General features: G+C 49.1%; 1 protein-coding gene across 2 annotated transcripts in view; it reads left to right on the top strand.

Moving 5' to 3' along the window:
- Positions 1–12,104, top strand: part of NAA60 (N-alpha-acetyltransferase 60, NatF catalytic subunit) — a 19,964-nt gene extending 7,860 nt beyond the window's left edge. For both annotated transcript variants that reach the window (XM_023936517.2, XM_086854345.1), the window contains exons 2-7: positions 3,768–3,883; positions 4,992–5,121; positions 6,305–6,401; positions 8,572–8,806; positions 9,534–9,717; positions 10,130–12,104. In XM_023936517.2, coding sequence (XP_023792285.1) covers positions 3,774–3,883; positions 4,992–5,121; positions 6,305–6,401; positions 8,572–8,806; positions 9,534–9,690 — 729 coding nt within the window. In that variant the 5' untranslated portion in view covers positions 3,768–3,773 and the 3' untranslated portion in view covers positions 9,691–9,717; positions 10,130–12,104. The remainder of the gene's footprint in view (positions 1–3,767; positions 3,884–4,991; positions 5,122–6,304; positions 6,402–8,571; positions 8,807–9,533; positions 9,718–10,129) is intronic.

Here is a 12,104-nt window from a genome sequence, read left to right as displayed (position 1 = left end):
TTTTTGTTGGTTTATTTTTTTAATACAAGAGCTCTAAGAGGGATTGAAAACCTGCTCTTGAGAAAAGCTTGAGCTGAGGTGTCTTAGCTGTGAAGCATCTGGTCAATGTAAATAAACTGTTCCTGCTCCTGGCTCTAAACAGGAACTGCTCCTTCTCCGTAGGACCTGGAAGTGCTGGTGGTGGGAATGTCAGTGCCTCTACTTGGCTCCATCATGCTGAGTGAGCAGGGACAGTTCCTGGAGACCTGGCCATGGCTTGGGCCAGTGCTGGAGCCAAAGGCTCTGCTGCCTTTTAGGCAGAACTGTGAAATGCTGTTCTTTAGCTCATTTATAGCTACAGCTTATTGATGCCAAAGATCTATTACATCATTTTAAAATACTAAGTTCAGGCCTCACCATGTACTCTAATTTAAAATTATGTGTCAGGTTGGCTTATTTAGTAATGCATTTACTATTTCATTTCATCCAACTTCCATTACTGCTAAATATTTGTCAGAAGAATTTCACAGGTTCCTCTGAGCTACACTTGAGGCCTAAACATTTTGCTAGATTTGTTTCAATAGAGCGAGGTAGAAAACTAGCAAAAATGCTTAAAGCCTTTATCCTCTCCTGTATTTTTGAAATGAATTTGTTATGCATTAATATCTGCAGGTTTTGGGTAAGAAAGGGAATTCAATGCTCAGTTTCTAGTTCTACTTGCTCCTGACTGCAGTATTTTGTAAGAGGGTGTCCGTGGTGCTTTTTCAGATGTTTATGTGCACTATCCCTTCATAAGCATGAAAAGTTAAATAAAATATGAAATGTTGGCTCATTTTCTAATCCTCCAGAGCAAATGCTTCTTGTTTTGACAGAAGGGTGAGGTCACTGTACCCCCTGGGAGGAGACAGTGGGTGATGTTGGCCATGTCACCTCCCAGACAGTGACCATCATGTGAACCAAAGGCTGACACCTGAGAAAAAAATATATTAAAAAATAAAATAACTTCATTTTGGCTTTCCAAAGTGGCCGTGGGCACCCTTGAATTAACCACATGTCCCTGGAGCCTGCATCTGGCTTCACAGTAGCCACCATTTGGTCTTAAAGGTCAGAATTTGTGTTGTCAGTGTTGCTGCCTCTAAACCCCAAAAGGCCCTTTTATCTCCAGGGTTTTGTTTTACACTGATACTGTTTTTGTTTTATTTTGTGTTTTCAAACCTGTATTTTGTCCTCTTAAGTTGACTCTAAAAGTGATACTTAGGCCACTGTGTTTGTTGGTTGAGACTTGAGTTCAGGACTTTGGCTGTGCTAAGGACAGCATTGCCACAGGCTGTGCCCAGGGCCAGGATCTGCTCTTAGCTGTTTTTCCAGGTATCTGGGAAGACCCAAAGGCTGGAATTTGCCTGGAATTTCTTCTCTCTTGGTCATAGCAGCCACTGACCACAGCTCCTCCAGCAGCAGTGACACCTGGCCAGGGAGGAAGGGGCACAGGTCTGCTCTCCTGAACCCCTGTGGCAGGACACGGTGCCAGATGGGTGCCCCACATGTCCTTCAAATGTGCTGGAGCATCTGGATTAGGTCATGGGATGGATGGAGCGAGTCCCTGCAGACACAACCAGCCGTCTGAATTTGAGAGGAGGGGGATTATCCTGTTCAACAAAACAGTCATGGATTACTTTTTCGAGGCTGGCTTGAGCTACAGGATAATGCTTAATGCTTGCCCAGCTCTTTGAGAATATGGTGTTAAATACACAAGGACTAATCCTCATAGGAATGTGTCCTGTGCTGGCTCTGCCTCTCCAGCAGCGCCTGCTCATTAGCAAAACCATGGCTCTGGCACGGTGGTTTCATTTCTCTCTGATTTATTAATGCTGAGAAGGGGTGTTCCCTTACAGGAGCATTGAAACTTTGCAAGAAGAACGATCCTGTGGTGTGTCACAGCTCTGAAATGGCTCAGCAAAGGGTTCAGCAGGGCTGGGGGTTGTGAGACTGGGGTCCTCATCATCCAGACCCAGTGGTGTGAATAGATGAGCCTCAGCCAGAAAATGTTTGCCTTTCCTTCTTCGAGGTCCCATGGGGTGAAGCTGAGGCTTCTTAAAAGGTCACCGGAGGCTGGGGGTGGGGAGCATGTGCAGGGTACAGATTCCAAGCCTGGCCTCTGAGGGCTTGAGCCAGTTCTGGAAGTGTAAAGGAAGTTTTAAAGGCACCAAGGAGTGCAGGTTTTGTAGGTGCTTAAGTTGTTTTGAAACTGCTGCCTGGACTCTGTGAATGCGGTGAGCTGCTCAGTAAATATGCAGCCACAGTCCTGGAACAGGCTGGGAAATAGCTTTGATGCTTTTTAAGGAATTCTTTGGAGAGGAACAAATGATCCATTTCAGCACAGAGTGACTGTAACTGGCAGAGTAAAATCATAGAATATGCTGAAGGGAAGGGACCCATTAGGATCACCGAGTCCAACTCCTGGCCCTGCACAGGACACCCCAGGAATCCCAGCATGTGCCTGACAGTTTGTCCAAGTACATTTAGCAACTTATTAATTTACCATTAATTGCTGAAGTGTAAGTGTGGCAACTTAAAATTACCCAAACTGGCAATTGTAACTTTGCCAGTTACAGTTTTTGTGTTGAAGCTGCTCAAATGGCATGTGCAGTCCAATGGGGAGTGTTTAAATCTGTTCCTCCTTGAGCTCTGAGCTTTAAATCAAGGACAATGGAGAGCTGAACATCCCTTTTCACAGGAGGGCACAAAAATTGCTCTGTGCAGCTGTTCCCTTATAAACTGGTGCTTTGAAAGCAAGACTTGAGACTCTTAAAACTGAGAAAAGAAAGTAAAAAATTTAAGTAATTTGTTTTTGTTAAGGGTGGTGGCTTTGGTTTTTTAAATTTGCATCCTGGTCTGGTTCTTTTACATGGGAGGGCCAGAGTGGGAGAGCTGAAGGAAATTACTTCTGTCTCTACTCACTTTGTCTGTCTCGTGTGGGGCTTTGTCCTGCCTAAAATGTGTTCTCCAGTCATCCATCCAGGGCTACAAATGCTTCTACAACCACTTTAGCTATCGCTTGCTTCTTTCCCTCTGGTGCTTGTTAAAAAAGGCTGAAGACATTGCAGCAAGTGTTCTGTTTGTGCTCAGCAGATTGTGGCAGGGCTGTGGAGAAAAGGTGTCCTGGGATTTCTGTATCTGAGTGCTCCGTGCTGGGCTGGGAGGAGCTGTGGCACACAGGAATGAGGGGAAGTGGAACTAGATCTCATTTCACCAGCACAGGTTAAACAAAATTAATATTTTAAAGAGTTGGAATCCTTTGCAAATGTACTCACTGGAGATGGCAGGGTTGTGCAAGAGGACTTTCTAAATATTCCTCTGGCAGTGCTTCCTTTTTAAGCTGTTTGTTCAGTTTTGTTTTAACAAAACATTGGTCCTGCATGGACGTTTGAAGAGCTCCATGCAGCATAAGGTACACTTGGCACACTGTTAGCTTATTTAATGCTCTTTTTGGAAGGGCTGGTGGCCACGTGCTCCTCACACACAGAGTCACCAGACTGTGCTCCCGGGGATGGGGATGTGCCTGCATATGGGGCTGGAGGGATGGGTCAGGCTGAGCTGAGAGCTGGGTTTGCCCCATGGCCAACACAGCTTTGAGATCCTTCTCAGGTTAATGTTGCCATGTTTTGCTTCATTTCTCCTGAAAACTGACTTTTCTGGGAAAAGCAGCTTTATCCACTGCAAGCCCCTCCTGGAGCTGTTGGATCAGAGCCCGTGTTCCATCACTCCTCTCGTGCTTCCTTCCCTTGCAGGCGTGAATGACAGAGGAGGTGCCCCCGACTGCACTGACGGATGTGAACCTGCGCCTGCTCTGCCACGATGACATAGACACAGTGAAACAGCTCTGTGGAGACTGGTTCCCAATAGAGTATGTGACTGGTTTGGGGTGGCAGGTGGGGACCTCGGGACAAATGGTGTCAACCCCCCACTGGTCCAACTGTGCAGCCTCAGGGCTGCTGCCAGGACAGCAGCAGGCTGGGAATCTTCTGTGCACTGTGGTGGTGTTGCTGTTAAAGGTCCTTTGCTGCCTGTCCTGGAGTCATCAGAGTCATCAGAAACTTCCTGTATGCGGATTTTGGCAGGAAAATGGGTCATTAAAGGGATGGATCAGCTTCTTGAGAAAGACTGAATGAGATGGGGAAAGGAGGACATCTCCAGGAAAAAGAAGAGCATCCCTGTGCTTGTGAAAGGAAGTTGTGTCCTGGGGTGTGGTGCTGGGACAGCGCCCTCAGAACCCAGCTGGCACAGAGCTGCTCCTGGGGGGACTGAGCAGTACTTAGGTCACTGTTCCTCCCATAGTCTGGGGTAAAGCTGATCTCAGCCTGGCCCAGGCCAGCTCCCCAGACCCACATTTGGTAAATGCCCATGACTGCACAAGCACAGGAGCTTTTCTGTGGGACACTGACAGATTTCTGGCCTAAAGTATCCAGGGAAACCACAGCTGTAAACTTCATGGATTTTTAACTTTAGCTTCACAGAGGTTTATAGAGGATTCTAGCAGATTATAATTAAGGTTGAATTAAATGGAACAAATTAGCAAAAGCATTCATAATATTTTGAGTTTGTAGATTTTTTTTTAAAGGCAAGACATGCTGAAATCTCACTTGAAAATAAATGAACATATATTAGTTTCAGAAGGAGGAGGAGACCTGGAGGCTGGTGGTGTGATTTTTTTTTTTGCTATCAATATGGAACATTTTTTTTACATGTGTATCAAATCAATGAGATCCTTACACTCTTAGATGGGGGCAGATGGATCTTGCAGTTAAAAATAACTTGCTAAAGATGGATGTGAAAGCTCTGGGCAGACTATAAAATGAAAATGTGAATCTCTTAGCAAGGCAGGAAGCCATTATATGAGGAAATAACCCATGGCACCAAATGGGATGCAACATCTGTTTCCAGATGAGGAGCATCTCATGCCTGTTCCCATGGCTTTGCATCCACAGACATTCCTGTTTCTGGTTCCTTCCCAGGTACCCTGACTCATGGTACCGAGATATCACTTCCAACAAGAAGTTCTTTTCCCTCGCAGCCACATACAGAGGCTCCATCGTGGGGATGATCGTGGCGGAGATCAAGAGCAGGACAAAGGTGCACAAAGAGGTGTGTGACTACCCTGGCCTCCAGCGGGACAGAACCCACCCCCGCCGGGGGGAATGGGGCTGGGACCTGTTTGGGGTGGGGCTTTTCCCTCCCCTATTCAGACACTTGATCCTGAGTTAATGCAAGGAATGAAGCACTTGCTGATTTCCAGTTAATGGAGCAGCGGTGGGTGTGTGGTACCACTGAGGCTCTTCCTGCTGGGGCATGGCCCCATGGGGAGCTGAGGGACCAGATCCTGCAGGCTATCCCTGGCCATGGCTGCTGTAGCTGTGGGACCACAAACCTCTGTTTTTCTTAAGAGCTTCCTTAGCGGTACTGGGTGAGTCATTCTGGTGACTTCCTGCAGAAACTCCTCCCTTTACACAGTCCCTGTCCTGAGCCCAAGGGGAGGTCACCTGTCTGCAGAGAGCTTGGACTTCAGAGACACCAGAGCTTGGAGGCCAGGAGAGACAATCCAGTGCAGCAGAGAGGGAAAGAAGAGATGGTCAGCGAAGACAGCACGGGAGAAGAGCACAAAATAAAAAAGCAGGGGCAGTGCAGGGAGTGCCTAACTCCTGGAAGGCCCTCAGTGTTGTGGTTAAATAATAATCCCAACATGCACAGGAGCCAAGAGCACAGAGTAGCACACGGGTCTCTTCACCTCAGCTGTCTGGCTTCATCTCAAAGCTCAAAGTCAGAAGCTGCATCTTCAGCAACTTGTTGTTCCAGCCAAGCTTCATGAAAGCCAAAGGCTTATTCAGGCACTGCTCTGGGCCACTGGGCCTGTGGAATGTGCTTCTTGTCCTCCCCAGCTGTGCAGAGATCTCCAGCTGACACAGCTCAGGTGAAGCTTGCAGGCCACAAGGACTTGCTGGGTTGATCTAAACACTGCTGGGTGACTCCAGAACTGGCACTTTGAATCCTTCTGGTAAAGAAAGCAAGGCTGTTCTGTCCCTAAACCCACAAATAATGTACATAGGTAGGTAATAGCATGGTTTGTGTTCTGCCTCTGGGAGAATGATATGAAAATAGGAGTAGCCCCATGCTTGGATATTTTCCTTCCATTCCAAAAGCTTCAGCTAAGACTGTTGAGTGAAGAGAAATTTCCTGCTTTAGCCTTGTTTTCAGGTGTTCAGTGCAAGGTTCTTGCTTTCTCCTGTGCCTCCCCATTTAATATTTAATAACCTGTCCTATCTCTACACAGGATGGAGATATCCTAGCTTCCAACTTTCCTGTGGACACTCAAGTTGCTTACATCCTAAGTCTTGGAGTGGTGAAGGAGTTCAGAAAACATGGAATAGGTAAGATGCTGCAGAGTGCCAGCTGTTGGTGTTGTTTACCAGGTGTGCCCAGTGGGTGGGACTGGAGGAGCTCCAGAATCTCCCTGCAGTGTCCCTGTGGGAAAGGCTTACCTGTCACTGGTACCAGCAGGTGGGATAGTGCAGGTCCACAGGGAGGTTTTTACTGGTGTGGCACAATGTACAAATATTTCTAAAGAGTACAACCTTTGTCAGTTTTGTTCCCAGGGACCAGCTGAGCACACCAAAAACTCACACTAGTGCTGCTGAGACTGTCTGAACTTCACCCAGAAGCAGGGTTTGAAATTATTTTCTTTCTGGGTATCTGGGTCTGATCCCTGAGGCAGAAAATAGAGCTTCTTTTAATCTTTCAGCTTCAACAGCTACAACAAACTGTGAGAAAGCCACAAAGGGAACTTGGAAATAGTAACTTGTGCCTGATGAGATCTCAAATGTACAAGTCAGCTCTGAATGTCTGTTGCCACATGCAGCATTCCTACAGCCATTTGAAATCCTGGAGCCAGAAAGGCTTTCTGTCTGTTTAGAGCAGTTGTGTTCTGTCACCCAGTGCTGCTGTTCTGGCAGGATGTGGATCTCTGATCTGCAGAAGAGAATGGGCCAGGTTTGGCAGTGTGACCCAGGGGTGCACACCTGGAGTCTCTTCAGTGGATATGGGTATAACTCAGCACCTCCAAATCCTCCCTTCTCCCCCAGACATGTTTGGAGAGGTCAAAACCTGGAGGATAAACAAAGAAATGACCACAGAGTCCTTGGTGAGAGCAGTGTTTAAACCTTCCATTAAAATGCCACTGGAGAGAATTTTCTACTACAAAGAAGAAAGTGGTAGCACAGAATTATCACAGAGGGTGGTAAAGAGGTCTTTCTGTAAAATTGTGGTAGTTTTCAGTCTCCTCCTAATTTCCAAATCCTTTTTTTTTTTCCCAGTCCCATGTTGCTGGAATTTTCTCCTTTCAGAGTCAGTATTTCCTGTATCCATTCCATCTGCACAGTGTGTTGCTGTGCTCTCTCAAAAACTTTGAGCTTGCACCTGTAGCAACACAACCTAAAAAAAGCTGCTGCTGCTGCTTTTTCTGAGGTCTTTGTGTTGAGTTTTTCTAGTGGTGTTTGAAGCTGTAGCCTTTCATGCAGGAGGCTCTTCACTCCAGCCATGCTTCTTAGCACTAAAGCTCTGATTTTCCTCTGATTTTTGTAAAAGGGTTCAGTTTCTAGTTCTCTGCTGTTCTTTAACCACAGGACAACTGCATTTCTGTGAGGTAGAAGACTGGAATATCTCATAACAAAATTGAACTGCTCTGTTGTCGATGTCTCAGTGGTTTTTTGCCTTGGCTAATACATATTCTCACTAAGTATCAAGAGAACATGAAGTCAGTGCTGTTGACTTCTGCTCTGAAATCCTGTGGGTCCTCCAGGTGCTGGGGATTGTGAAACAGCAGCAGCCATCTCTCCTGTGTGTTACCAGGCTGATTCTTGAGCCTGGTCTTACCACACCTGCTGGAAGAAGTTCCCATGCAGGTTCTGCTGGGTCCTTCATGCCATGTTGAGGTTTTGTGGATGAACCCCCACGTCCTGTCTCTTGGGGCTGGAGTATCCTCTGTACCCTTCTCTGGTTTTTCCTGCTGGCTGCAGCAAATCCAGATTGGATGAGATTGTCTCCACTCCTCCTTACATGGCATCTTAAAATTCCAGCAGTTCTTAGATTTTGATTCAAATTCAGCAGACGCAAAACAATAACCTGCTTGTGGAGTCCTGTTTTGACACTCTGCTGTATCAAATGGCTTTCAAATAAATACATGTAAGGGGTGGAACTGATACCATTGAAAATGAGTCACTGACCTTCCCCAAAGTCAGGAGTTGCTCTGCTGGGGATGGACACTATTGTCAAGGTACTGCCTCATCCTTGTGGTTATTGAGTCAGAGGTTTGTGTCTTTAAAATCTCTGGGTTTTGAAGCCGAGCTCATAGGTGAGACCATGTATGAAAACCATGTAGGAAGTTCCTGTGAGAACTGGGTGGGATTTGGGGTTTCCAGGTGTGTGCAGCAATCCCTAGTGAACAATCCTGGTGCAAAAGGGCTCAGCTGGGCCCCACACCCTCACACTGAGGGTCCCTGGGGCTGCACACACACTGTGATCCTGCTGCCTTCCCTTCAACAGGTTCCCTCTTGCTTGAGAGTCTGAAAGATCACATTTCCACCACTGCCCAGGACCACTGCAAAGCCATCTACCTGCACGTGCTCACCACCAACAACACAGCAATAAACTTCTATGAAAACAGAGACTTTAAACAGCACCACTATCTCCCCTATTACTATTCCATCCGAGGGGTCCTCAAGGATGGCTTCACCTACGTCCTGTACATCAACGGTGGGCACCCACCCTGGACAATCTTATATCCTTTCCCTGCAGGCTGCTGAGCAGAGGCAAACCCTGTTTTGGGTTAACAACAGCAAAATTATATGGGAACTGAAACCTGCTCACATGTGGGTTTAATCTGGAGCTGGAAAGAAGGGGCTGTTAGAGTTATTTGATGTAGGATGGTTGGAGCATGTTGGATGCCAGTGAGAGCAAGTGTTGGTGTTAGGCCAAAGTGCTGGGTGTGCTTTGGCTTGTAGGGTGCAGGATTTGGCCAGGAACAGGGCAGAGAAACCCGTGGTCTTTGTTCCTGTGACCTGGGATCCCCTGTGAGCCTGGGCTGGCCTGGATCTCAGCAGGCTGCTCCCACACTGACTTAGGGGGTTTGTTTTGGGTCAATGGATCATGGAGAAGAAACTTGATCCTTCCTGGGTGTAGCTGGTCAGTTCCAACCTTCCTGGGCAGGTGGATGGATTGCTATCCTCACAGGATTTTCTGTGGAGTGCAAAGGGAACTGGTAGCTGCCTAGGGGAGGTATTTCCCACACAAGCTGGAGCTGCCATTTCCAAATCACCATCCCTTACAGGGCAGAGCAGATCTCCTGTTGGTAGAAAGGTGGAGGCAATGATTGCAAGGAGCAGATCTGACTGGGCTGAACAGCTTCCACTGTGTCAGGGGTCCCTGCAGGCAGGGCAGGTCCAGGAGTGATTTACGTTCTTTGCTAAGTTACAGTGTAAGTGTTGCTGTCCTTAACTGGTGGCCACTGACTACCTACAGCACATTGGCTCCACACTAGCCAGCCTGAGCCCGTGCTCCATTCCCCAGAGGATATACAGACAAGCCCAGAGCCTCCTCTGCAGCCTCCTGCCCTGGTCTGGCATTTCTGCCAAGAGCAGCATCGAGTACAGCCGGACAATGTGACGGACTGGGGGTGCACAGGAAGCACAGGTGGGTGCTGGGGACAGCTCCCTTCCCTGCCACGGCCACTGTTCTGTGACAGAGATCCTGGAGTGAACCTTGAGATCTTGGATCCTCGTCCTGCTGCTGTGGAAGCTGTGTGGGCATGGCTGTGCTCCAGCTCCAGACAGCAGCTGAGCTTCTGCTGGTTTCATTTGAAGGGAAATCAAGCTCTGACCTTGTTTAATTGAGCCCAAACCCCAATAGCAGGTGGAACCTGCTGTCCTTTCCTTTTCCCAGCTGCTGGAGCAGTGCCTGAGCCCTCAGAGTCCCAGCACAGTAACTGGAAGCCCCATTTGCTGCCAGTGCCATTGCACATGTCTGACATTTCCAGGACAGTGGCTGCCCAGCACACTCTCCCTAAGTGTTTCCCTGAAACATCTGCCCTCTTTTCTTTCCATAGGATTGTTTCTCCTTCCACCTGACACCTGGCTCTGCACTGGTTCCAGTGATGACAGCTCTTGGCCGGTGACCCAGCCCGCGGATGGGACTCCCTGCTCCACAGGGAATGACCTTTGGTAGAACTCCACCCTGGGGCTGCAGCCCCGGCTCCCCACATGGGCTGGGTGGGCCTGGCCGTGCTGCAGCCGCGGGCCCTCGGTGTCACCACTCCGTGCATGTTGCACTGTCCCCGCCACTTCCCTGCCCCGGTTTGCTCCTCCCCACAGCCGGGGTGTCCAGGGCTCAGCTGCTGCTCCCGCTCCATCCACAGCTGCTGAGAGCAGCTGAGGGAGGTTCATGGATCTGCACTGAGGAACCACTTTCATCAACTGGGAGAGCCCCGGCAGGTCCCCCCTGCCCGGGCAGAGTCTGCCCTTGTTGCTGGGGAAGGGGGTGGCTGAGGGAGGGGAAAGGGAGGGAATGGGAATCATGTTTAGGTCCTGCCACATCAGCTGCTGGTGCGTCCTGTGGGTAACTTCCAGGGAGAGCAACTGCCTCGCATGAGAAACTACCCAGCCCCACCAGCCCTCTGGAGTGATGTACAAAGAACTATATAATTCAGGATGCATAAAGTAGAAGGCAGGGAATGAAATTGCTATTTCATAGTGAAATATATATGTATTATACTGTATAGATCTTTCTGCCTTTGTCCAGGATGGAATGTAGCAGGGGCAGGGAGCTTGGAGTGTAGAGTCTGGTCCTGAGCCCTTCTCCCTTTCCCTGGCACCAGGCTGGACTTTGCAGGCTCTTGAGGGATGGGATGTGTGCACAGATCACAACAGCCTTTCCTTGCTGAGGAAGATCCCCCAGCTGCTCAGTGTTGTGCTTTGGGCTGTGCTGGGCAGTCTCTCGCTGGCTGCCTGTGTCCTGGCTGCAGGACCCTCTGGCTGGACTGAGCAGTTCATGTGCTGCCTGTGTGGAGGCCCCGGAGCTGCAGCCAGGCCGGGAGCCCTGCTACATTCCCATGGCAAATCCCCCTTCCCTGGCCAAGGCTCTTCCCCTCTCAGCAGCGTGTTATTCCCACCTCCTTTTTTAACTGGGACTGGAGCAGAGGGATCCATGCCAGAGCAGGGATGGGCTGGCACTGCCAGCTCTGGCAGGGACTGGGGGTGACACAGGGCTCGGGCTGGGCCTTAGAAGAGCCAACAAGCACATGATAACCTTGCAGCCTGGATGGGCACAGAAAGCCCTGTCAGTAACTAAGCCCCTGGGTGGGAGTTCAGTAATAAAAGGATGCAGGAAATGAGTTGCTCCTGCATCTCATTTCCAGGCTGGAGAGCAGGCAGCCTCAGGGGCTGACACATTTGATGTCTTCGAGCAGCACCAGGCTGTTCTGGGAGGTGCTGCTCCTTCAGGGGCTCAAAGACAAGGTAAAGAGGTGTTCATGAAGAGTCAAACAGGGTCCTGATGGAAAGTCCAGCCTTTGACACCATCAAGCCCCAAGAGGCCAGGGCTGCCCTTGGAGCGGGCCTCTTCCATCCTGTGTGATGTCTCTGTTCAGCAGTGTGGGTGGCACTGGGCAGGCAGCTCCTCCCCCAGCCCCAGTGCTTCCTCAGGGCCCCTGACACCTCTCCAGCCTCAGTTGTTACCAGTTTGGGGTATTTTTGGTTATCCACTTTCACTTAACACATCTGTTAGTTGAGAGTTTTAGCAGCCCAAGCCCCTGTTTTTTCTCAGCACTTGCTTTCTCTGGACCAGAATGAAGCTCTTCTATCCTGACTGCCTGGGGCTGATGTGTGTCTGTGTCCCGTTTCTCTCCTGCCCCTTACACAATCCAACTCCAGTACTCCAAGTACACATCCCAAGAGAGCTGTGACTGGTCTGTGTGTCCTCCTGTCACCCTGTCCTGAGGTGTCAGCCCTGTCCCCACCTTAGCCCTTTATTTATTGAACAACCTCTCGCTAAATGTCTTCAATTAAACCAAACCTCTTTTTTGA

Source organism: Cyanistes caeruleus, chromosome 17, assembly GCF_971803275.1.
Source record: "Cyanistes caeruleus chromosome 17, bCyaCae1.hap1.1, whole genome shotgun sequence".
Taxonomy (NCBI): Eukaryota; Metazoa; Chordata; class Aves; order Passeriformes; family Paridae; genus Cyanistes; species Cyanistes caeruleus.
The sequence above is the reverse complement of the archived record's forward strand: the minus strand, read 5'-3'. Positions and strand labels throughout refer to the sequence as shown.